At 50.7% G+C, this 20,038-nt stretch overlaps 1 protein-coding gene across 1 annotated transcript in view; it reads left to right on the top strand.

Moving 5' to 3' along the window:
• LOC138354815 (serine-aspartate repeat-containing protein I-like) overlaps positions 1 to 20,038 on the top strand; it is a 52,951-nt gene that overhangs the window by 30,212 nt on the left and 2,701 nt on the right. The window contains exon 3 of the mRNA XM_069309314.1: positions 7,549 to 8,921. Coding sequence (XP_069165415.1) covers positions 7,549 to 8,921 — 1,373 coding nt within the window. The remainder of the gene's footprint in view (positions 1 to 7,548; positions 8,922 to 20,038) is intronic.

The following is a 20,038-nucleotide window of genomic DNA, read 5'->3' on the forward strand; positions in this document are numbered from 1 at the left end:
ACCAACAATGAGAAGAGTCTGGTCTCACCAACAATGAGAGTTTGGTCTCACCAACAGTGAGACAGTCTGGTCTCACCAACAATGAGACAGTCTGGTCTCACCAACAATGAGACAGTCTGGTCTCACCAACAATGAGACAGTCTGGTCTCAACAACAATGAGACGGTCTGGTCTCACCAACAATGATACAGTCTGGTCTCACCAACAATGACAGTACAGTCTCACCAAAATGTGACAGTCTGGCCTCACCAACAATGAGAGAGTCTGGTCTCACCAAAATGAGACAGTCTGGTATCGCCAACAATGAGACAGTTGGTCTCACCAACAATAAGACAGTCTGGTCTCACCAACAATGAGACAGTCTAGTCTCACCAACAATGAGCCAGTCTGGTCTCACCAACAATGAGACAGTCTGGTCTCACCAACAATGAGACAGTCTAGTCTCAGCAACAATGAGCCAGTCTGGTCTCACCACAATGAGACAGTCTGGCCTCACCATCAATGAGAGAGTACTGGTCTCACCAACAATGAGACAGTCTGGTCTACCAACAATGAGAGAGTCTGGTCTCACCAACAATGAGAGAGTCTTGTCTCACCAACAATGAGACAGTCTGGTCTCACCAACAATGAGCCAGTCTTGTCTCACCAACAATGAGACAGTCTGGTCTCACCAACAATGAGACAGTCTGGTCTCACCCACAATGAGACAGTCTGGCCTCACCAACAATGAGAGAATCTGGTCTCACCAACAGTGAGACAGTCTGGTCTCACCAACAATGAGACAGTCTGGTCTCACCAACAATGAGACAGTCTGGTCTCACCAACAATGAGACAGTGGTATCACCAACAATGAGACAGTCTGGTCTCACCAACAACGAGACAGTCTGGTCTCACCAACAATGATACAGTCTGGTCTCACCTACAATGAGAGAGTCTGGTCTCACCAACAATGAGACAGTCTTGTCTCACCCACAATGAGACAGTCTGGCCTCACCAACAATGAGAGAGTCTGGTCTCACCAACAGTGAGACAGTCTGGTCTCAGCAACAATGAGACAGTCTGGTCTCACCAACAATGAGACAGTCTGGTCTCACCAACAATGAGACAGTCTGGTCTCACCAACAATGAGACAGTCTGGTCTCACCAACAACGAGACAGGTCTGGTCTCACCAACAATGATACAGTCTGGTCTCGACCAACAATGTGACAGTACAGTCTCACCAAAAATGTGACAGTCTGGTCTCACCAACAATGAGACAGTCTGGTCTCACCAAAAATAAGACAGTCTGGTCTCACCAACAATAAGACAGTCTAGTCTCACCAACAATGAGACAGTCTAGTCTCACCAACAATGAGACAGTCTGGCCTCACCAACAATGAGAGGGTCTGGTCTCACCAACAATGAGACAGTCTGGTCTCACCAACAATGAGACAGTCTGGTCTCACCAACAATGAGACAGTCTGGTCTCACCCACAATGAGACAGTCTGGCCTCACCAACAATGAGAGAGTCTGGTCTCACCAACAGTGAGACAGTCTGGTCTCAGCAACAATGAGACAGTCTGGTCTCACCAACAATGAGACAGTCTGGTCTCACCAACAATGAGACAGTCTGGTCTCACCAAAAATGAGAAAGTCTGGTCTCACCAACAATGAGAGTGTCTGGTCTCACCAACAATGAGACAGTCTGGTCTCACCAACAATGAGACAGTTTGGTCTCACCAACAGTGAGACAGTCTGGCCTCACCAACAATGAGAGAGTCTGGTCTCACCAACAATGAGACAGTCTGGTCTCACCAACAATGAGAGAGTCTTGTCTCACCAACAATGAGACAGTCTGGTCTCACCAACAATGAGAGAGTTTGGTCTCACCAACAGTGAGACAGTCTGGTCTCACCAACAATGAGACAGTTTGGTCTCACCAACAATGAGACAGTCTGGTCTCACCAACAATGAGACAGTCTGGTCTCACCAACAATGAGACAGTCTGGTCTCACCAACAATGAGACAGTCTGGTCTCACCAACAATGAGACAGTCTGGTCTCACCAACAATGAGACAGTTCTGGTCTCACCAACAATGAGACAGTTTGGTCTCACCAACAGTGAGACAGTCTGGTCTCACCAACAATAAGAGAGTCTGGTCTCACCAACAATGAGACAGTCTGGTCTCACCAACAATGAGACAGTCTGGGTTCTCACCAAAAATGAAGAACAGTCTGGTCTCACCAACAATAAGACAGTCTAGTCTCACCAACAATGAGCCAGTCTGGTCTCACCAACAATGAGACAGGTCTGGTCTCACGAAACAATGAGACAGTCTGGTCTCACCATACAATGAGACAGTCTGGTCTCACCAAAAATGAGACAGTCTGGTATCACCAACAATGTGAGACAGTTCTGGTCTCACCAACCAATAGACAGTCTCGCGTTGCTCACCACACAATAAGACCATCTAGTCTCACCAACAATGAGCCAGTCCTGGTCTCACCAACAATGAGACAGTCTGGTCTCACCAACAATGAGACAGTCTAGGTCTCTCAGCAACATGAGCCAGTCTGGTCTCACCAACAATGAGGACAGGTCTGGCCTCACCATCAATGAGAGAGTCTGGTCTCTCACCAACAATGAGAGAGTCTGGTCTCACCAACAATGAGACGAGTCTTGTCTCACCAACAATGAGACAGTCTGGTCTCACCAACAATGAGACAGTCTGGTCTCACCAACAATGAGACAGTCTGGTCTCACCAACAATGAAGACAGTCTGTGTCTCACCCACAATGAGACAGTCTGGCCTCACCAACAATGAGAGAGAGTCTATGGTGCTCACCAACAGTGCGACCAGTCTGGTCTCACCAACAATGAGACAGTCTTGGTCTCACCAACAATGAGACAGTCTGGTCTCACCAACAATGAGACAGTCTTGGTATCAACCAACAATGAGACAGTCTGGTCTCACCAACAACGAGGACAGTCTGGTCTCACCAACAATGAGTACAGTCTGGTCTCTACCTACAATGAGAGAGTCTTGGTCTCACCAACAGATAGAGACAGTCTGGTCTCACCAACAATGAGACAGTCTGGTCTCACCAACAATGAGACAGTCTGGTCTCACCCACAATGAGACAGTCTGGCCTCACCAACAATGAGAGAGTCTGGTCTCACCAACAGTGAGACAGTCTGGTCTCACCAACAATGAGACAGTCTGGTCTCACCAACAATGAGACAGTCTGGTCTCACCAACAATGAGACAGTCTGGTCTCACCAACAATGAGACAGTCTGGTCTCACCAACAACGAGACAGTCTGGTCTCACCAACAATGATACAGTCTGGTCTCACCAACAATGTGACAGTACAGTCTCACCAAAAATGTGACAGTCTGGTCTCACCAACAATGAGACAGTCTGGTCTCACCAAAAATAAGACAGTCTGGTCTCACCAACAATAAGACAGTCTAGTCTCACCAACAATGAGACAGTCTAGTCTCACCAACAATGAGACAGTCTGGCCTCACCAACAATGAGAGAGTCTGGTCTCACCAACAATGAGACAGTCTGGTCTCACCAATAATGAGACAGTCTTGTCTCACCAACAATGAGACAGTCTGGTCTCACCAACAATGAGACAGTTTGGTCTTACCAACAATGAGACAGTCTGGTCTCACCAACAATGAGAAAGTCTGGTCTCACCAACAATGAGAGTGTCTGGTCTCACCAACAATGAGACAGTCTGGTCTCACCAACAATGAGACAGTTTGGTCTCACCAACAGTGAGACAGTCTAGTCTCACCAACAATGAGCCAGTCTGGTCTCACCAACAATGAGACAGTCTGGCCTCACCAACAATGAGAGAGTCTGGTCTCACCAACAATGAGACAGTCTGGTCTCACCAACAATGAGAGAGTCTTGTCTCACCAACAATGAGACAGTCTGGTCTCACCAACAATGAGAGAGTTGGTCTCACCAACAATGAGACAGTCTGGTCTCACCAACAATGAGACAGTCTGGTCTCACCAAAAATGAGACAGTTTGGTCTCACCAACAATGAGACGAGTCTGGTCTCACCAACAATGAGAGCAGTCTGGACTCACCAACAATGAGACAGTCTGGTCTCACCAACAATGAGACAGTCTGGTCTCACCAACAATGAGACAGTCTGGTCTCACCAACAATGAGACAGTCTGGTCTCACCAACAATGAGACAGTCTGGTCTCACCAACAATGAGACAGTCTGGTCTCACCAAAAATGAGACAGTTTGGTCTCACCAACAATGAGAGAGTCTGGTCTCACCAACAATGAGAGAGTCTGGTCTCACCAACAATGAGACAGTCTGGTCTCACCAACAATGAGACAGTCTGGTCTCACCAACAATGAGACAGTCTGGTCTCACCAACAATGAGACAGTCTGGCCTCACCAACAATGAGACAGTCTGGTCTTACCAACAATGAGACAGTCTGGTCTCACCAACAATGAGAAAGTCTGGTCTCACCAACAATGAGACAGTTTGGTCTCACCAACAGTGAGACAGTCTGGTCTCACCAACAATGAGAAAGTCTGGTCTCACCAACAATGAGACAGTTTGGTCTCACCAACAATGAGACAGTCTGGTCTCACCAACAATGAGACAGTCTGGTCTCACCAACAATGAGACAGTCTGGTCTCACCAACAATGAGACAGTCTGGTCTCACCAACAATGAGACAGTCTGGTCTCACCAACAATGAGACAGTCTGGTCTCACCAACAATGAGACAGTTTGGTCTCACCAACAGTGAGACAGTCTGGTCTCACCAACAATAAGAGAGTCTGGTCTCACCAACAATGAGACAGTCTGGTCTCACCAACAATGAGACAGTCTGGTCTCACCAAAAATAAGACAGTCTGGTCTCACCAACAATAAGACAGTCTAGTCTCACCAACAATGAGCCAGTCTGGTCTCACCAACAATGAGACAGTCTGGTCTCACGAACAATGAGACAGTCTGGTCTCACCAACAATGAGACAGTCTGGTCTCACCAAAAATGAGACAGTCTGGTATCACCAACAATGAGACAGTCTGGTCTCACCAACAATAAGACAGTCTGGTCTCACCAACAATAAGACCATCTAGTCTCACCAACAATGAGCCAGTCTGGTCTCACCAACAATGAGACAGTCTGGTCTCACCAACAATGAGACAGTCTAGTCTCAGCAACAATGAGCCAGTCTGGTCTCACCAACAATGAGACAGTCTGGCCTCACCATCAATGAGAGAGTCTGGTCTCACCAACAATGAGAGAGTCTGGTCTCACCAACAATGAGAGAGTCTTGTCTCACCAACAATGAGACAGTCTGGTCTCACCAACAATGAGACAGTCTTGTCTCACCAACAATGAGACAGTCTGGTCTCACCAACAATGAGACAGTCTGGTCTCACCCACAATGAGACAGTCTGGCCTCACCAACAATGAGAGAATCTGGTCTCACCAACAGTGAGACAGTCTGGTCTCACCAACAATGAGACAGTCTGGTCTCACCAACAATGAGACAGTCTGGTCTCACCAACAATGAGACAGTCTGGTATCACCAACAATGAGACAGTCTGGTCTCACCAACAACGAGACAGTCTGGTCTCACCAACAATGATACAGTCTGGTCTTACCTACAATGAGAGAGTCTGGTCTCACCAACAATGAGACAGTCTGGTCTCACCAACAATGAGACAGTCTGGTCTCACCAACAATGAGACAGTCTGGTCTCACCCACAATGAGACAGTCTGGCCTCACCAACAATGAGAGAGTCTGGTCTCACCAACAGTGAGACAGTCTGGTCTCAGCAACAATGAGACAGTCTGGTCTCACCAACAATGAGACAGTCTGGTCTCACCAACAATGAGACAGTCTGGTCTCACCAACAATAAGACAGTCTGGTCTCACCAACAACGAGACAGTCTGGTCTCACCAACAATGATACAGTCTGGTCTCACCAACAATGTGACAGTACAGTCTCACCAAAAATGTGACAGTCTGGTCTCACCAACAATGAGACAGTCTGGTCTCACCAAAAATAAGACAGTCTGGTCTCACCAACAATAAGACAGTCTAGTCTCACCAACAATGAGACAGTCTAGTCTCACCAACAATGAGACAGTCTGGCCTCACCAACAATGAGAGAGTCTGGTCTCACCAACAATGAGACAGTCTGGTCTCACCAATAATGAGACAGTCTTGTCTCACCAACAATGAGACAGTCTGGTCTCACCAACAATGAGACAGTTTGGTCTTACCAACAATGAGACAGTCTGGTCTCACCAACAATGAGAAAGTCTGGTCTCACCAACAATGAGAGTGTCTGGTCTCACCAACAATGAGACAGTCTGGTCTCACCAACAATGAGACAGTTTGGTCTCACCAACAGTGAGACAGTCTAGTCTCACCAACAATGAGCCAGTCTGGTCTCACCAACAATGAGACAGTCTGGCCTCACCAACAATGAGAGAGTCTGGTCTCACCAACAATGAGACAGTCTGGTCTCACCAACAATGAGAGAGTCTTGTCTCACCAACAATGAGACAGTCTGGTCTCACCAACAATGAGAGAGTTTGGTCTCACCAACAGTGAGACAGTCTGGTCTCACCAACAATGAGACAGTCTGGTCTCACCAAAAATGAGACAGTTTGGTCTCACCAACAATGAGAGAGTCTGGTCTCACCAACAATGAGAGAGTCTGGACTCACCAACAATGAGACAGTCTGGTCTCACCAACAATGAGACAGTCTGGTCTCACCAACAATGAGACAGTCTGGTCTCACCAACAATGAGACAGTCTGGTCTCACCAACAATGAGACAGTCTGGTCTTACCAACAATGAGACAGTCTGGTCTCACCAACAATGAGAAAGTCTGGTCTCACCAACAATGAGACAGTTTGGTCTCACCAACAGTGAGACAGTCTGGTCTCACCAACAATGAGAAAGTCTGGTCTCACCAACAATGAGACAGTTTGGTCTCACCAACAATGAGACAGTCTGGTCTCACCAACAATGAGACAGTCTGGTCTCACCAACAATGAGACAGTCTGGTCTCACCAACAATGAGACAGTCTGGTCTCACCAACAATGAGACAGTCTGGTCTCACCAACAATGAGACAGTCTGGTCTCACCAACAATGAGACAGTCTGGCCTCACCAACAATGAGACAGTCTGGTCTCACCAACAATGAGACAGTCTGGTCTCACCAACAATGAGACAGTCTGGTCTCACCAACAATGAGACAGTCTGGTCTCACCAACAATGAGACAGTCTGGTCTCACCAACAATGAGACAGTCTGGTCTCACCAACAATTATCACATACAGACCATCGCCACCTGAACCTAAACACATAAAGTAACTTAACATAACGTTGAATATAATGATAGTAATTTATTTATGAGAACAAACCTGTTTTAATACACAATATGTTAAGTGTGACGAAGGAGTCTCTAGGGGGCGGGGGCGCTACACGGAGCCTGGCCTGAGGACAGTCAGGCTCCGGCTGGTGTGGAGAGTGACCCAGACAGTCATGCTCCGGCAGGTGTGGAGAGTGGCCCAGACAGTCATGCTCCGGCAGGTGTGGAGAGTGACCCAGACAGTCCTGCTCCGGCAGGTGTGGAGAGTGGCCCAGACAGCCATGCTCCGGCAGGTGTGGAGAGTGGCCCAGTCAGTCATGCTCCGGCAGGTGTGGTGAGTGGCCCAGACAGCAATACTCCGGCAGGTGTGGAGAGTGGCCCAGACAGTCATGCTCCGGCAGGTGTGGAGAGTGGCCCAGACAGTCATGCTCCGGCAGGTGTGGAGTGTGTCCCAGACAGTCATGCTCCGGCAGGTGTGGAGAGTGACCCAGACAGTCATGCTCCGGCAGGTGTGGAGAGTGGCCCAGACAGTCATGCTCCGGCAGGTGTGGAGAGTGTCCCTGACAGTCATGCTCCGGCAGGTGTGGAGAGTGGCCCAGACAGTCATGCTCCGGCAGGTGTGGAGAGTGGCCCAGACAGCAATACTCCGGCAGGTGTGGAGAGTGGCCCAGACAGTCATGCTCCGGCAGGTGTGGAGAGTGACCCAGACAATCATGCTCCGGCAGGTGTGGAGAGTGGCCCAGTCAGTCATGCTCCGGCAGGTGTGGAGAGTGGCCCAGTCAGTCATGCTCCGGCAGGTGTGGTGAGTGGCCCAGACAGTCATGCTCCGGCAGGTGTGGAGAGTGGCCCAGACAGTCATGCTCCGGCAGGTGTGGAGAGTGGCCCAGTCAGTCATGCTCCGGCAGGTGTGGTGAGTGGCCCACACAGTCATGCTCCGGTAGGTGTGGTGAGTGGCCCAGACAATCATGCTCCGGCAGGTGTGGAGAGTGGCCCAGGCAGTCATTCTCCGGCAGGTGTGGAGAGTGACCCAGACAGCAATACTCCGGCAGGTGTGGAGAGTGACCCAGACAGTCATGCTCCGGCAGGTGTGGAGTGTGGCCCAGACAGTCATGCTCCGGCAGGTGTGGAGAGTGACCCAGACAGTCATGCTCCGGCAGGTGTGGAGAGTGACCCAGACAGTCATGCTCCGGCAGGTGTGGAGTGTGGCCCAGACAGTCATGCACCGGCAGGTGTGGAGAGTGGCCCAGACAGTCATGCTCCGGCAGGTGTGGAGAGTGACCCAGACACTCATGCTCCGGGAGGTGTGGAGAGTGGCTCAGACTGTCATGCTCCGGCAGGTGTGGAGAGTGGCCCAGACAGTCATGCTCCGGGAGGTGTGGAGAGAGGCTCAGACAGTAATGCTCCTGCAGGTGTGGAGAGTGGCCCAGACAGCAATGCTCCGGCAGGTGTGGTGAGTGGCCCAGACAGTAATGCTCCGGCAGATGTGGAGAGTGGCCCAGACAGTCATGCTCCAGCAGGTGTGGAGAGTGGCTCAGACAGTCATGCTCCGGCAGGTGTGGTGAGTGGCCCAGACAGTCATGCTGTGGGACGATTAGGAAGCTCTTGGCCTCATCCGTCAGGTACCGGCTGTTGTCAAGTACATTGTATCCGTCAACACTGTACTTTACAGTGGTTCTTCTGAAAGATACTTATTTGTAAACTGAACTCCAAGTAAATCAGCTCCTATTGCGTCGGCTTTTACTCATTGTTCCTTTACACGACTTTTCCTCCAATCTTCCATTGTCTTTAGTTCCAGGTTTTCTTGTAATTAATATATTTCATGTTAGATAATTGTATATAGTACACCATAACAGCTTCGTCGTACTCAGTATATGCATATACTGGGCGTTATACTGGACACTCTCACAAGTGGTGTGTTGACAGCCAACTCGGCACTCGCTTCATACCTCTCGCACACACAGCAACTCGGCACGAGTTTCATACCTCTCGCACACACAGCAACTCGTCACTCGCTTCATACCTCTCGCACACACAACAACTCGGCACTAGCTTCATACCTCTCGCACACACAGCAACTCGTCACTCGCTTCACACCTCTCGCACACACAGCAACTCGGCACTAGCTTCATACCTCTCGCACACACAGCAACTCGGCACTAGCTTCATACCTTTCGCACACACAGCAACTCGGCACGAGCTTCATACCTCTCGCACACACAGCAACTCGTCACTCGCTTCATACCTCTCGCACACACAGCAACTCGTCACTAGCTTCACACAGCGTTAGACTAGCACTAGCGTCAGGCTGGCAGTAGCGTTAACTTGATACTACAGCAAGGTTAGTATTAATGTCAGGCTGGCACTTGCGACAGGCTGGCCCTGGCGTCAGGCTAACACTAGTGTCAAGCTTTCACTAGCGTCAGGCTGGCACTATCATCGGGCTAGCACTAGCGCCAGCCAGGCCTTACCGTCAGGCTGGCACTAACGTCATGCAGGCACAAGCGTCAGACAGGTACTAGCATCAGGCTGGCACTAGCGTCAGGCTGGCACTAGCATGAGTCTGGGACTAGCGTTAGACAGGCAGAAGTGTCCGGCTGGCTCAAGCGTCAGACTGGCAGAAGTTTCAGGTTGGCACTAGCGTCAGACTGGCAGAAGCGTCAGGCTGGCAGAAGCGTCAGGCTGGCACTATTGTCAGGCTGGCACTAGTGTCAGGCTGGCACTAGCGTCAGACTGGCAGAAGTTTCAGGCTGGCTCTAGCGTCAGACTGGCAGAAGTTTCAGGCTGGCACTAGCGTCAGACTGGCAGAAGCGTCAGACTGGCAGAAGTTTCAGGCTGGCACTAGTGTCAGACTGGCACTAGTGTCAGGCTGGCTCTAGCGTCAGACTGGCAGAAGTTTCAGGCTGGAACTAGCGTCTGACTGGCAGAAGCGTCAGGCTGGCACTAGCTCCAGGCTGGCACTAGCACCAGGATAGCACTAGCGTCAGGCTGGCACTAGCGTTAGGCTGGCACTAGCATCAGACTGGCAAAAGCTTCAGGCTGGCACTAGCGTCAGACTTACAGGAGCGTCAGGCTGGCACTAGCATCAGGCTGAGACAAGCGTCTGGCTGACACTAGCGTCAGGCTGGCTCTAGAGTCAGGCTGGCACCAGCGTCAGGCTGGCACTAGCATCAGGCTGGAACTAACATCAGGCTGGCACTAGTGTTAGGCTGGCACTAGCGCCAGGCTGGCACCAGCATCAGGCTGGCATTATCATCAGGCTGGCACAAGTGTCAGGTTTGTACTTGCGTCAGACTGGCACTGGCATCAGGCTTGTACTTGCATCAGGCTGGTAATAGCATCAGGCTGGCACAAGTGTCAGGCTTGTACTTGCGTCAGACTGGCACTAGCTTCAGGCTGGTACTAGCGTCAACAGGCACTAGCTTCAGGCTGGTACTAGCGTCAACAGGCACTAGCGTCAGGTTGGTACTTACGTCAGGCTGCTACTAGCGTCAACAAGCACTAGCGTCCGGCTGGTACTAACGTCAGGCTGTCTCTAGCGTCAGGCTTGAACTAGCGTCAGACTGGCACTAGCGTCAACAGGCACTAGCATCAGGCTGACACTTGCATCATGCTGGTACTAATGTCAGGCTGGTACTAGTGTCAGGCTGGTACTAACGTCAACAGGCACTAGCATCAGGCTGGCACTAAGGTCAGGCTGGTACTAGCGTTAGGCTGGCACTAGCGTCAGGCTGGCACTAGCGTTATGCTGGTACTAGCGTCAGGCTGGTACTAACGTCAACAGGCACTAGCGTCAGGCTGGTAATAGCGTCAGGCTGATACTAGCGTCAGGCTGGCACTAGCGTCAGGCTGGCACTAGCGTCAGGCTGGCACTAGCGTCAGGCTGGTACTAGCGTCAGGCTGGTACTAGCGTCAGGCTGGCACTAGCGTCAGGCTGGTACTAGCGTCAAGTTTGTACTAGCGTCACCAGGGGCTAGCATCAGGCTGGTACTTGCGTCAGGCTGGTACTAGTGTCAGGCTGGTACTAACGTCAACAGGCACTAGCATCAGGCTGGCACTAAGGTCAGGCTGGTACTAGCGTTAGGCTGGCACTAGCGTCAGGCTGGCACTAGCGTTATGCTGGTACTAGCGTCAGGCTGGTACTAACGTCAACAGGCACTAGCGTCAGGCTGGTAATAGCGTCAGGCTGATACTAGCGTCAGGCTGGCACTAGCGTCAGGCTGGCACTAGCGTCAGGCTGGCACTAGCGTCAGGCTGGTACTAGCGTCAGGCTGGTACTAGCGGCAGGCTGGCACTAGCGTCAGGCTGGTACTAGCGTCAAGTTTGTACTAGCGTCACCAGGGGCTAGCATCAGGCTGGTACTTGCGTCAGGCTGGTACTAGGGTCAGGCTGGTACTAGCATCCGGCTGGTAGAAGCGCCAGGCTGGCACTAGCATCAAGAGGGACTAGCGTTAGGCTGGTACTAGCGTCATCAGGCATTAGCGTCAGTCTATAACGAGCATCATGCTGGTACTAGCGTCAGACTGGCATTGGCGTCCTCCTGGCATTAGCGTCAGACTAGTACTAGCGTCATGCTGGCCCTAGCGTCAGGCTGGTACTAGCGTCAGGCTGGCAGAAGCGTCAGGCTGGCACGAGCGTCAACAGGGACTAGCGTCAGGCTGGCACTAGCGTCGAGTTGTTACTAGCGTCAGGCTGGTACTAGAGTCAGGCTGGCACTTGCGTCAGGCTGGCACTAGCGTCAGGCTGGCACTAGCGTCAGGTTGGCACTAGCGTCAGGCTGGCACTAGAATCAGGTTGGTATTTGTGTCAGATTGGTACTAGCGTCAGGCTGGCACAAGCGTCAACTGGGACTAGCTTCAGGCTGGTACTAGCGCCAGGCTGGTAATAGCGTCAACAGGCACTAGCATCAGGCTGGTACTAGCGTCAGGCTTGTACTAGCGTCAGGCTGGTAATAGCGTCAGGCTGGCACTAGCGTCAGGCTGGTACTAGCGTCAGGCTTGTACTAGCATCAACAGGCGCTAGCGTCAGGCTGGTACTAGCGTCAGGCTGGTACTAGGGTCAGGCAGGTACTAGCATCCGGCTGGTAGAAGCGTCAGGCTGGCACTAGCATCAACAGGGACTGGCGTCAGGCTGGTACTAGCGTCAGGCTGGTACTAGCGTCAACAGGCACTAGCGTCAGGCTGGTACTAGCGTCAGTCTATCACGAGCATCAGGCTGGTACTAGCGTCAGTCTATCACGAGCATCAGGCTGGTACTAGCGTCAGGCTGGAACTAACATCAGGTTTGAACTAACGTCAGTCTGGCACTAGCGTCAGACTGGCATTAACGTCAGACTGGCATTTGCGTCAGGCTTGCATTAGCGTCAGACTAGTACTAGCGTCATGCTGGCACTAGCGTCAGGCTGGTACTAGGGTCAGGCTTGCAGAAGCGTCAGGCTGGCACTTGCGTCAACAGGGACTAGCGTCAGGCTGGCACTTGCGTCAAGTTGTTACTAGCGCCATGCTGGTACTAGCGTCAGGCTGGTACTAGAGTCAGGCTGGCACTTGCGTCAGGCTGGAACTAGAATCAGGTTGGTACTTGCGTCAGATTGGTACTAGCGTCAGGCTGGCACAAGCGTCAGGCTGGCACTAGCGTCAGGGTGGCACTAGCATGAGTCTGGGACTAGCGTTAGACAGGCAGAAGTGTCAGGCTGGCTCTAGCGTCAGACTGGCAGAAGTTTCAGGTTGGCACTAGCGTCAGACTGGCAGAAGCGTCAGGCTGGCACAAGCGTCAGGCTGGCACTAGTGTCAGGCTGGCACTAGTGTCAGGCTGGCACTAGCGTCAGACTGGCAGAAGTTTCAGGCTAGCACTAGCGTCTGACTGGCAGAAGCGTCAGGCTGGCACTAGTGTCAGGCTGGCACTAGTGTCAGACTGGCACTAGCTCCAGGCTGGCACTAGCACCAGGTTAGCACTAGCGTCAGGCTGGCACTAGCGTTAGGCTGGCACTAGCATCAGACTGGCAAAAGCTTCAGGCTGGCACTAGCGTCAGACTGGCAGAAGTTTCAGGCTGGCACTAGTGTCAGACTGGCACTAGTGTCAGGCTGGCTCTAGCGTCAGACTGGCAGAAGTTTCAGGCTAGCACTAGCGTCTGACTGGCAGAAGCGTCAGGCTGGCACTAGTGTCAGGCTGGCACTAGTGTCAGACTGGCACTAGCTCCAGACTGGCACTAGCACCAGGTTAGCACTAGCGTCAGGCTGGCACTAGCGTTAGGCTGGCACTAGCATCAGACTGGCAAAAGCTTCAGACTGGCACTAGCGTCAGACTTACAGAAGCGTCAGGCTGGCACTAGCATCAGGCTGAGACTAACGTCTGGCTGACACTAGCGTCAGACTTACAGAAGCGTCAGGCTGGCACTAGCATCAGGCTGAGACTAACGTCTGGCTGACACTAGCGTCAGGCTGGCTCTAGAGTCAGGCTGGCACCAGCGTCAGGCTGGCACTAGCATCAGGCAGGCACTAGCATCAGGCTGGAACTAACATCAGGCTGGCACTAGTGTTAGGCTGGCATTAGCGCCAGGCTGGCACCAGCATCAGGCTGGCATTATCATCAGGCTGGCACAAGTGTCAGGCTTGTACTTGCGTCAGACTGGCACTAGCGTCAACAGGCACTAGCATCAGGCTGACACTAGCATCATGCTGGTACTAGCGTCAGGCTGGTACTAGTGTCAGGCTGGTACTAGCGTCAACAAGCACTAGCGTCCGGCTGGTACTAACGTCAGGCTGTCTCTAGCGTCAGGCTTGAACTAGCGTCAGACTGGCACTAGCGTCAACAGGCACTAGCATCAGGCTGACACTAGCATCATGCTGGTACTAGCTTCAGGCTGGTACTAGTGTCAGGCTGGTACTAACGTCAACAGGCACTAGCGTCAGGCTGGTAATAGCGTCAGGCTGGTACTAGCGTCTGGCTGGCACTAGCGTCAGGCTGGCACTAGCGTCAGGCTGGCACTAGCGTCAGGCTGGCACTAGCGTCAGGCTGGCACTAGTGTTAGGGTGGTACTAGCGTCAGGCTGGTACTAGCGTCAACAGACACTAGCGTCAGGCTGGTAATAGCGTCAGGCTGGCACTATCATCGGGCTGGCACTAGCGCCAGCCAGGCCTTACCGTCAGGCTGGCACTAAGGTCATGCTGGCACAAGCGTCAGACAGGTACTAGCATCAGGCTGGCACTAGCGTCAGGCTGGCACTTGCATGAGTCTGGGACTAGCGTTAGACAGGCAGAAGTGTCAGGCTGGCTCAAGCGTCAGACTGGCAGAAGTTTCAGGTTGGCACTAGCGTCAGACTGGCAGAAGCGTCAGGCTGGCAGAAGCGTCAGGCTAGCACTAGTGTCAGGCTGACACTAGTGTCAGGCTGGTCCTAGCGTCAGACTGGCATAAGTTTCAGGCTGGCTCTAGCGTCAGACTGGCAGAAGCGTCAGGCTGGCAGAAGCGTCAGGCTAGCACTAGTGTCAGGCTGACACTAGTGTCAGGCTGGTCCTAGCGTCAGACTGGCATAAGTTTCAGGCTGGCTCTAGCGTCAGACTGGCAGAAGTTTCAGGCTGGCACTAGCGTCAGACTGGCAGAAGCGTCAGACTGGCAGAAGTTTCAGGCTGGCACTAATGTCAGACTGGCACTAGTGTCAGGCTGGCTCTAGCGTCAGACTGGCAGAAGTTTCAGGCTGGAACTAGCGTCTGACTGGCAGAAGCGTCAGGCTGGCACTAGTGTCAGGCTGGCACTAGTGTCAGACTGGCACTAGCTCCAGGCTGGCACTAGCACCAGGTTAGCACTAGCGTCAGGCTGGCACTAGCGTTAGGCTGGCACTAGCATCAGACTGGCAAAAGCTTCAGGCTGGCACTAGCGTCAGACTTACAGAAGCTTCAGGCTGGCACTAGGATCAGGCTGAGACTAGCGTCTGGCTGACACTAGCGTCAGGCTGGCTCTAGAGTCAGGCTGGCACCAGCGTCAGGCTGGCACTAGCATCAGGCAGGCACTAGCATCAGGCTGGAACTAACATCAGGCTGGCACTAGTGTTAGGCTGGCACTAGCGCCAGGCTGGCACCAGCATCAGGCTGGCATTATCATCAGGCTGGCACAAGTGTCAGGCTTGTACTTGCGTCAGACTGGCACTAGCTTCAGGCTGGTACTAGCGTCAACAGGCACTAGCGTCAGGTTGGTACTTACGTCAGGCTGCTACTAGCGTCAACAAGCACTAGCGTCCGGCTGGTACTAACGTCAGGCTGTCTCTAGCGTCAGGCTTGTACTAGCGTCAGGCTGGCACTAGCGTCAACAGGCACTAGCATCAGGCTGACACTAGCATCATGCTGGTACTAGCGTCAGGCTGGTACTAGTGTCAGGCTGGTACTAGGGTCAGGCAGGTACTAGCATCCGGCTGGTAGAAGCGTCAGGCTGGCACTAGCATCAACAGCGACTAGCGTCAGGCTGGTACTAGCGTCAGGCTGGTATTATCATCAGGCTGGCACTAGCGTCAGGCTGGTACTAGCGTCAGGCTGGTACTAGCGTCAACAGGCACTAGCATCAGGCTGGTACTAGCGTCAGTCTATCACGAGCATCAGGCTGGTACTAGCGTCAGTCTATCACGAGCATCAGGCTGGTACTAGCGTCAGGCTGGAACTAACATCAGGTTTGAACTAACATCAGTCTGGCACTAGCGTCAGACTGGCATTAACGTCAGACTGGCATTGGCGTCAGGCTTGCATTAGCGTCAGACTAGTACTAGCGTCATACTGGCACTAGCGTCAGGCTGGTACTAGCGTCAGGCTTGCAGAAGCGTCAGGCTGGCACTAGCGTCAACAGGGACTAGCGTCAGGCTGGCACTTGCGTCAAGTTGTTACTAGCGCCATGCTGGTACTAGCGTCAGGCTGGTACTAGAGTCAGGCTGGCACTTGCGTCAAGCTGGAACTAGAATCAGGTTGGTACTTGCGTCAGATTGGTACTAGCGTCAGGCTGGCACTAGCGTCAGGCTGGCACTAGCGTCAGGCTGGCACTAGCGTCAGGCTGGTACTAGCGTCAGGCTGGTACTAGCGTCAGGCTGGCAGAAGCATTAGGCTGGTACTAGCGTCAGGCTGGTACTAGCGTCAGGCTTGCAGAAGCGTCAGGCTGGCACTAGCGTCAACAGGGACTAGCGTCAGGCTGGCACTTGCGTCAAGTTGTTACTAGCGCCATGCTGGTACTAGCGTCAGGCTGGTACTAGAGTCAGGCTGGCACTTGCGTCAGGCTGGAACTAGAATCAGTTTGGTACCTGCGTCAGATTGGTACTAGCGTCAGGCTGGCACAAGCCTCTACTGGGACTAGCTTCAGGCTGGCACTAGCGTCAGGCTGGTACTAGCTCCAGGCTGGCACTAGGGTTAGGCTGGCACTAGGGTCAGGCTGGTACTAGGGTCAGGCTGGTACTAGGGGTCAGGCTGGCACTAGGGGTCAGGCTGGCACTAGGGTCAGGCTGGTACTAGGGGTCAGGCTGGTACTAGGGGTCAGGTTGGTACTAGGGTCAGGCTGGCACTATTGTTAGGCTGGCTACTGAGCCAAGTGAAAATCACCATGCTTAACACATATTGTTTGTAATATTACATTACTTTTGACAACAAATATAAGCCATCACCATATGCACAGCATTAGCTAGTTACACACTGATGTTTATCTGTAACTTAATTTTATGACGGGGTATTACATATGACCGAAATGTAAGAATAATAATTCTAACACGAATTTTCTCAATATTTCTTATGTTTCTTTTCACTGTCGATGGTAATTGAAAAATCTATTCTCCAAAATTCATTTTTATTTCTAATCTAACGCGACACTTGAACGCGTTTCGTTATAACTTATTACATTTTCAAACACTTTAGTTTACACACACACAACTATAACCTGCAAACACTAAACAGAGTTCTACCATGCTATCATTTAAACAGCTTTCATCATATATACCTGCATTTGGGTGAGGTGATATGTTACAACAGTTTTGGATAAGGTGAAGAAAATTTTCAACACAAGATAGAGCAAACTTTCAACACAAGACAGAACACGGTGCAATGGGTATAAATTGGGTAAATTAAAGGGAAGAATGGAAGTAACTGCAAAGGGCCTATTGGCCCATATTTCTTGATGTTTCTATATTGGTGAGGAATCTTGAAGTGGGTAGAATAGAGTTGTGCATTAATTGGCTGTTGATTGCTGGTGTTGACTTCTTGATGTGTAGTGCCTCGCAGATGTCAAGCCACCTGCTATCGCTGTATCTATCGATGATTTCTGTGTTGTTTGTTAAGACTTCTCTGGTTATGGTCTGGTTGTGTGAAGAGATTATATGTTCCTTAATGGAGCCCTGTTGCTTATGCATCATTAATCGCCTGGAAAGAGATGTTGTTGTCTTGCCTATATACTGAGTTCTTTGAGGCTTACAGTCCCCAAGTGGGCATTTGAAGACGTAGACGACGTTGGTCTCTTTTAAAGCGTTCTGCTTTGTGTCTGGAGAGTTTCTCATGAGTAGGTTGTCCTTTTTTTTGGTTTTATAGTAAATCGTCCATTGTATCGTCTGATTTTTGTCTGTAGGGATAACGTTTCTATTAACAATATCTTTCAGGACCCTTTCCTCCATTTTATGAGCTGTGGAAAAGAAGTTCCTGTAAAATAGTCTAATAGGGGGTATAGGTGTTGTGTTAGTTGTCTCTTCAGAGGTTGCTCAGCGTTTCACCTTCCTTCTTATGATGTCTTCAACGAAACCATTGGAGAAGCCGTTGTTGACTAGGACCTGCCTTACCCTACAGAGTTCTTCATCGACTTGCTTCCATCCTGAGCTGTGGCTGAGAGCACGGTCGACATAAGAGATAAGAGTGACAACACTCCTCTTGTACCTGTCTGGGCAGTCACTGTTGGCATTGAGGCACATTCCTATGTTTATTTCCTTAGTGTAGACTGCAGTGTGGAAACCTCCGCTCCTTTCCATGACTGTTACATCTAGAAAGGGCAGCTTCCCATCCTTCTCCATCTCGTAAGCGAAACGCAACACAGAATTCCGCTCAAATGCCTCTTTCAGCTCCTGCAGATGTCTGACATCAGGTACCTGTGTAAAAATGTCGTCAACATATTTGCAGTATATGGCCGGTTTCAAGTTCATGTCGATTAAGTCCTTCTGTTCGATGGTTCCCATGTAGAAGTTTGCAAACAGGACACCTAGGGGAGAACCCATGGCGACCCCATCTACTTGCTTATACATGTGCCCATCCAGGCTCAAGAAGGGTGCCTCTTTAGTACAAGCTTGGAGTAGTTTCCTTAGAATGTTTTCTGGTATGTCAAGAGGAGTACAGGCCGGATCACGATACACTCTGTCTGCTATCATCCCGATTGTTTCATCCACAGGTACGTTGGTAAACAGTGATTCTACATCCAACGAGGCTCTTATCCCTGCAGCCCGTGTTCCCTGCAGTAAGTCAACAAATTCCTTTGGAGACTTCAGGTTGAAGGCACAAGGGACATAAGGGGTCAACAAGCTGTTGAGTCGCTTTGCCAGTCTGTACGTGAGTGTGGGTATCTGACTGATGATTGGCCGAAGTGGGTTTCCAGGCTTGTGTGTCTTGACATTTCCATACGCATACCCAGGTTTGTATTCCCCAATAATCTTTGGCAGGTGGAGTCCGGATTTCTTAGCGTTCACAGTTTCGATCAATCTGTTAACAGATTGATCGACATCGTACACTACACTACACATAACATTGCATCATGATGTGAATCAGAATATATTGAAAGATTTTGAAGTAAATATTTAGGTTCTGATTAAAAATCTATATGAGATTAGAAAAGCTCTTCTCAAATCCGCATAGCTTCATGTTTATAAATTCGTAATCTTTCCATAAACGACCGTCCAAGATTGAATCTAATGGTCTGTTGCCGCTTGTAACACCCTGTAATGCTTTGTAACGTATCCCTCACGTATGTCCTTAAACCGTTAAGTGACAGTGAAAGGATCCGCTAGTGTGTGGAAACTATTGACCGAGCAAGATAAACTTGTTCTTTCAAACGTAAAATTTAACCCTTCGAGTACCCCCTCAATTTTGAAGAGAGAGATGTAATGATACCTGGTTGATGGGGTTATGGGTGTTCTTCTACTTCCCATGCCCCGCCCGAGGCCAGACTTGACTTGTGAGAGTTTGGTCCACCAGGCTGTTGCTTGCAGCGGCTCGCAGGCCCACCTACTCACCACAGCCCGGTTGTTCCGGCACTCCTTGGAGAAAATGATCTAGTTTTCTCTTGAAGATGTTCACGGTTGTTCCGGCAATATTTCTTATGCTCGCTGGGAGTGTTGAACAACCGTGGACCTCTAATGTTCATACAGTGTTCTCTGATTGTGACTATGGCACCCCTGCTCTTCACTGGTTCTATTCGCATTTTCTTCCATATCGTTCACTCCAGTATATAGTTATTTTACTGTGTAGATTTGGGACCTGGCTCTCCAGTATCTTCCACGTGTATATTATTTGATATCTCTCTCGTCTTCTTTCTAGTATTATTATTATTAACAAAATTAATTACACTTTTGCCTAATCTGAGGATTTCGATTAAGTCTTATTAAAGTGAGGATAATGCTGGTATTCACTGTCACGCAGGACAGAGGGTCATACATAAGACAATGGGTCTAAACTGTAGGCGGATGTA

This window comes from Procambarus clarkii, chromosome 64 (genome assembly GCF_040958095.1).
Source record: "Procambarus clarkii isolate CNS0578487 chromosome 64, FALCON_Pclarkii_2.0, whole genome shotgun sequence".
Lineage (NCBI taxonomy): Eukaryota > Metazoa > Arthropoda > Malacostraca > Decapoda > Cambaridae > Procambarus > Procambarus clarkii.